Source organism: Molothrus ater, chromosome 3 (assembly GCF_012460135.2).
Source record: "Molothrus ater isolate BHLD 08-10-18 breed brown headed cowbird chromosome 3, BPBGC_Mater_1.1, whole genome shotgun sequence".
Classification (NCBI taxonomy): domain Eukaryota; kingdom Metazoa; phylum Chordata; class Aves; order Passeriformes; family Icteridae; genus Molothrus; species Molothrus ater.
The window spans coordinates 92,271,929-92,278,079 of record NC_050480.2 but is presented as its reverse complement, the minus strand read 5'-3'; the positions used below and the strand labels follow the sequence as shown (position 1 = coordinate 92,278,079).

At 44.2% G+C, this 6,151-nt stretch overlaps 1 protein-coding gene across 1 annotated transcript; it reads left to right on the top strand.

The window, feature by feature from the left end:
• The first annotated feature begins 709 nt into the window (after nt 1-709).
• LOC118685763 (nuclear receptor subfamily 0 group B member 2-like) lies at nt 710-5,918 on the top strand. The gene is given in 3 exon segments (XM_036381436.1): nt 710-1,280; nt 5,666-5,782; nt 5,785-5,918. Coding segments are annotated over 3 exon segments (822 nt in total).
• The last annotated feature ends 233 nt before the right edge of the window (nt 5,919-6,151 follow it).

The window sequence follows — 6,151 nt, the reverse complement described above, 5'->3', positions numbered from 1 at the left end:
GAATTGCCATTTTTGTTTCATCAGTTTCTATGAGGAAAATTTAATTACACAGCCTGTCTGGGAGAAATATTCTGAAGGAGGAAGGTATACTGGATGTCTTGTGTTGTCTTGTTCTACATCAATGCCCAGGTGCCTAGGCTGCTCAGGGAAGTGGTAGAGTCACATTCCTGAGGCACTTAAAAGCATGTAAATGTGGCACTTGAGGACATGGATTAGTGGTGGACTTGGCAGTGTTGGGTTAATGGCTGGACTTGATGATCTGAAAGGTCTATTCCAACTTAATCAAGTCTATGACTTAAGCCTTCACATTCTGTGTTTGAAATTACCATTTGTGAAATGCAAGAGAGAACACTGTCATGAACTCCCAACAGCTGACGTTCTCTGAGGTTTCTCTCAAATCTCACAGAAGCCTGAGGTAATTCTGAAACACAGGATTTCCATCTCTAGGACTGTCCCCAGGACTGGCCCATGCCACCCTGGGCTACAGCAGCCCAGGGACGCCAGCAGCCTGCAGCCACGCCCCATTCAAAACACACTGGTGCAAGTAAAGTTCAAGGTAACCTTATGGATCAGGGTCATATCACTTTCCAACACCTGCCCAGGTCTATATAAGCACACAATGCCTCCCTGTGTGGCAGAAGGGCCCTCCCCCTGCTGCTGACGCACAGCTCCAGACATGCTGCTTCCTGCCACAGGGAGCTCTGGCTGCATGGCCACCAAGATCCCTCCTGAGAAATGTGGGAAATGTCGGTGTGGGACACTCCATTCTAAAAGCATCCTGTACCAGATCCTTAACAAAGAGCAAGGAAGTGAGACCAAGTGGCACCAGCAGCATTGCAGCCCCCACTGCTCTGCAAGAAGGAAATGCTGCCCTTATTTGGACAGAAGAGTTGTCCTGAGAACACCAGAAGCCACATGCAGAAGAGCTTCTGAAGTGCTGTTGAAGACTTCAACTTTTATTAGAAACTTACCTTCTTTTTATCACATGCCTTGGGAGGATCAGTTTGTCCTCATACAACAGAACTGGGCCCCTCTTTTTGTCCTGGGCATGGCACAAGAAGGAGTGGATTTTGACCTGAGAGAGGTTCCAGCCACCAGTTTATTGAAAAAAATCCTCCTCAATCAGTCTTCAACAGCTATGAATGAACTGGGCAGCTCATCAGCAGGGGCATCTTTCACAGAAGTTCAGAAGATGAAGAATTTATTGTGGAAATTCTGGGACCTGGACATAAGTGCAAAAGAATATGCCTATCTTAAAGGAATTATTCTTTTTAATTCTGGTAAGTCCTCCCAGAAATTACACAAATTATTATGTGCCTAGAAAGATATTTGACATTTTTTATTTGCATAGAGAAAATGTTTTGTTTTACTCATTTCTATGAATATTGTTAAATGTTCTCAAAAACCTGTATTCCCTGGTTTAACAGTTTTTCTGCCTGATGTGGTTTATTTTGGTTCCTTGGACGTTGTGCAGTATGTCACCCACTGTAAGCCAAAACAACCTCTATCTGACAAATTGTAAGTCATAAAGAATTGTGTAACTTCAATGACTTCCAGCTCAAAGGTAACACAGCAGCCTCACCCTCACATCACAGCAAGGGAGAGAGGGTACACGGGCACATGATGTGAGCTTTAGAGGTATTTTAGTAAAGGCTTCTTCAGTAACAAGAACACTGGAGAAAATAACCATCTGATTTTCATCAGTGAGGCAAAAGGATGATGTGTTGAGTTTACACAGCTTTTATGTATATTTATATAACTTAGTATCTCTACTTTCAAAGCCTGGGACACCAAACTAAGACTTCTGATTGCATCCTCTCACTTCTGATGCCAAGTTCAGGCTCCTTAGGAAGGAAGGTTTGCCTCAGTCAGCACCATGGAGTGCATGAGTCATTAAAAGCTGAGCTCTAAGTCCACCAAAGTAAATGGAAAGACTTATTGACTCCAGCCTGCTCTGGCTCAGATGCCCAGCTCCTTCCACAGCAATCACTGCTGCTGGCTGCACTGTCAGCAGTGTGCTGTACTTGGGGCAGCACCAAAAGTACACTTGAATGCCTCAGTTATTCCATTATATTTCTCGTGGTGGATGGTTTATAGGCTGCTCAAAGGCTGTGTGACTTTATAGTTGCTTCCAATGGGATTCAAATTCTGATTCTTGAGGTGTAATGTCATCCAGATGCTTGGTATTGCCTTGAGTGTCTGTGCTGCAGCAGCAGAGCAGAAGAGTTCATTTCAGTGCAAGCTTTTTTCACAATAAAATCAGGCTAAAAGAAACCACTGTTTTTATCCAGGGGGATGATAAGAGGAGAAAGGCCTCATCTGCAGCTTACACAGTTTAACTAGCTGGCATTTTTATTGTCTCTGTGGGTAAAATGCAATATTCACTTAAGGAGAAACAGCAGTAGCAGGGTTATGTTCTGGATTTGTGCCTCCTAAAGGCCTGCTGCTTCCCCAGGGTGCTGTATGAGAGAGCCAGCAGCCCTCAATGCTGTCTGCAGGCACATTCCACACTTTCAGGAATGACACTCAGCTCTTAGCTGGGATGACCCTATTTCCTGGAATATTTCTCCATGAGCTGCAGAAGGCAGCCTGGAGAACATCAGTTAAGCTTAGATTCAGTTAAGCCTCCATATGAAACAGAGTCACCATCTAAGTCTGGGCTGAAACAGGTACTCAGGGCTTATACACAGCCCAAAGCACCCTTTGCTGAAAACAAACCTGTACAGCTCTTGTTTCACAACTACTACTTTTAATAGTTTTTCAACACCTTCCACCAAACTCAGAAAATGTTTTCTACATATTTGCAACACATTTTCAAACGTTTCAAGTTTTGGCTTGATGTTTGGCAAAATGCTACTATTTTTGCAGGCCTCAGTTCTAAAGGTTTTCAGGAAGTCACCAGCAGTGACTAACTCTCTTTTGGATTATGAAGTACCTCATTACCACCCTTAATGTTTTACTTCTGTTGGGACCACCAAAACTGACTGAAGCAATGGGGAAGGGCCAGGACCAGAGCTGGGTCATGAGCTGGAGTTCCACAGGACATCCAGGCATGCAGCTGTAGCAGCCATCACTTGGATAAGAAGCATGACAACTATGTAAAGCTTTGCTTGTGCCCTGAGGGATCTCTTGTGGCACAGACATTGTGCTTACTATGATTAGAAAAATCCCTTTGGCAAGAGGGTGGCAGGCAGCACGATGGAGCGTAGGTCCTCCTACAAGAATCATAGAATGCTTTGGGTTGGAAGGGACCCTAAAGATCTTCTAATCCAACCCCTCTGCCATTGGAAAGGACACCTTCCACTAGACCAGGTTCCTCCAAGCCCCATCCAGCCTGGCCTTCTGGCCAGTCCCTGAGGCTGTGTCATTCACATCTCTGAGCAAGCTGCTCCGATACCTCACCACTCTGACAGTAAAGGATTTCTGCCTACACATCTGACCTAAGCCTACCTACCTTCTTTCAGTTCAAGGCCATTTCCACTTCTCCTATCATTATAGGCCCCTGTAAAAAGTCCCTGTCTCGCTTTCTTGTAAAGCCCTTTAGGCACTGGAAGGCTTCTCTAAGGTCTTTCCAAAGCCTTTTCTTCTCCAGGCTGAACAACCCCAACTCTGTCATCCTGTGTTCATAGGAGAGGTGCACCAGACCTCTGATCATCTTCAGGGCCCTCCTCTGGAGTCATTCCAGCAGGTCCATGTCCTTCTTATGCTGAGAGACCCAGAGCTGGAAATAACAACAGAATCTGTGCAGCACCTCTGTGTGGGAGGCTCTGGCTGGGTTACTGATTGCCCACATCTGAGCCAGCAAGAGCCTGCTAAGAAGAAATTGTGCACCAGCCCCTGAGGGGAAACCAGCACCTTGCATCAACAGAATCCAGACTCTCCAGAACATATTGGCATCCCCACTCTTCCCAGGGGAGCTTTGGCTGGGTGGCTTTGGAGCTGCCTCAGTATCTGTGGGTGAAGGGTCCAGCTGCAAGGCCTTCTCTACTTGGAACCAAGCAATAAGTCAAAGGAAGGAGCAGGTAGGACTGTTCTGCCACACAGGAACAGCACAGAGAGAGGTGAAAACATTTTTGTGATTTTGACAATTGTCTGAAGAGCAATTGGGACTGCACAGTGAAGAGATGGGAACAGTGAAAAGCAGTGCTGTTATTATATCAGTGCCATATATATACATATTTATGTACACATACATATTCAAAAATTCCATTCAGGCTGTGACAGGGCTTCTGTTAAAAAAAAGGATACTCTTAAGAGGTTTACAGTACAGCTGGAAACATGTGTTTGACTGAATATTATTACAACATATGTCAGAACAAGAAGTGTCTCATAAGGTGTAAATTAAAACCAGTATTTGCTTACATAGAAAAGAAGACCAAATGGGGAAATAAAGCATCTTTTAAGAGATATAAACTATTGCAACTTCATCCTGAATCCACAAAATCCTGACAATTTCCTTTCCATGAAAAATCTAACATTTGGAATCATCCTCACAGCTTGCAGCTGCTGGTAATCCTGGGGGAGATGATGACTTTTGCAAACACTTAATTTCTGGCTAGCCTGGTTGCAGGTTTGGCTGAGGCTTCTCCTCTGGCAGTGGTGTCTAGGAAGAAGAGAGCTGCTGAAGGCTGACAACAGTCAGCCAGTTACAGACTGAAGGAAACCCAGCCAGGTTGGTTTTGCCCTGGTACAGGGCACTAGGCAAGAATGCTGAACGTCCCACACTGAAATGAATGATACTGTGTGAAACACACCTGGTGTGAGCTATTCAGATTCTATTCCAGGGAGGTGTGGGGTCAGTCACTGTAAAAGTTGCCAAATAGTGTGTTCTACCCTCTGTCCAGACTGCAACAATTCTAGGAGAGAAAAGATATCCTTAGAGAGTCAGGACAGGAGGCAACAGGTTGCTGAGAGCTACATGACAAGGCACTCTCTTCAGAGGCAAAGGATGAACACAGGGTGCCCTTAGCACTGAGTTCTGGCACCCACAAACACCCTCAGTGAGCCAGCAGGTCACATGCTATGGGAGATATGTGATTGAGGCTCATGACCGTGACTCCATAGGGCAAAGGCCTCTCCTTCAGACGCTCCTCTTGCTGAGGCACTCCTCTTGCTCTTTTTAGACTGTAAATGAAAATACCTAGATAGTGCAGTGAACCACAGTGCCCCAGCCTACACTAGTAAGCAGAGGCAACAATAGGAAGGAGATGGGGCTGGGTGTACTGGAAACCTACATCTTCAGGCCATGAGCCTGCTCACTGCTCCAAACCATCCTCTCCATCTCCTGCTGTTACCTAGGTAGGGTGGATTAGAGCTGGAATATTTTCACCTGCCCAGACTACTATCTTAGCATCATTTGGTGGGTAGACAGCACTACAGAACTCCTCCATCTGTACTGAGTCAAAATTACCTGCTGTTACCATTTCAAAGCTGGATTTTAATGTAATGGGCTAGATTCCAATGTGATTACAATGCTGCCCAATGATCATTCAAATTATTGAGCTACACATACCTTCTTTTTCCAAAAAGTATGTTTAAGAAGTGTTTATTTTTTTCTATGGAGAAAGTAGTCCTATAAGCCAGAAATCCAGACACCCATCATTACAAAAGACACAGAACAGAAATGTTTACTCGGGATTTGTTATTTTACTTTCTGTTTTGACAGAATGCTGTGTCCTGAAATGTCTCCCTTACGTACAATTACTGCAGCAGGAAGCTCAGAAAGCCCTGATGGAATTTATCTCAACAATGCTCCATGGAAGCCTCAGCAGGTTTGCTTCGATCTTCAGCTAATCACATCTCTTCGAGACATTGATGCAGATGCTATTGAAGAGCTCTTCTTCAGGCCCATCCTAGGAGAGGCCACCCTAAATGTACTACTTCTAGAAACCCTATATAACAAGCCAGACTGGCTTTGAAAACAAGTGACATCTGAGCAATAAAGTTTTTCATTTTGAAGAGATGAGAGAATATTATGAGCTAAATAAACACATTTCAAGCAAATCATTGATAAATATTTGTAAGCTATATATGCTTCAACGATGAAGTAATTTTGTAACATTTTATAATTAAAAGCAGAGAAAATTAAGCATTTCATGATACTGTGTGCTTTAAAAACCCCTTAGTCTAAGTATTTAAAGATTGTCTAGGA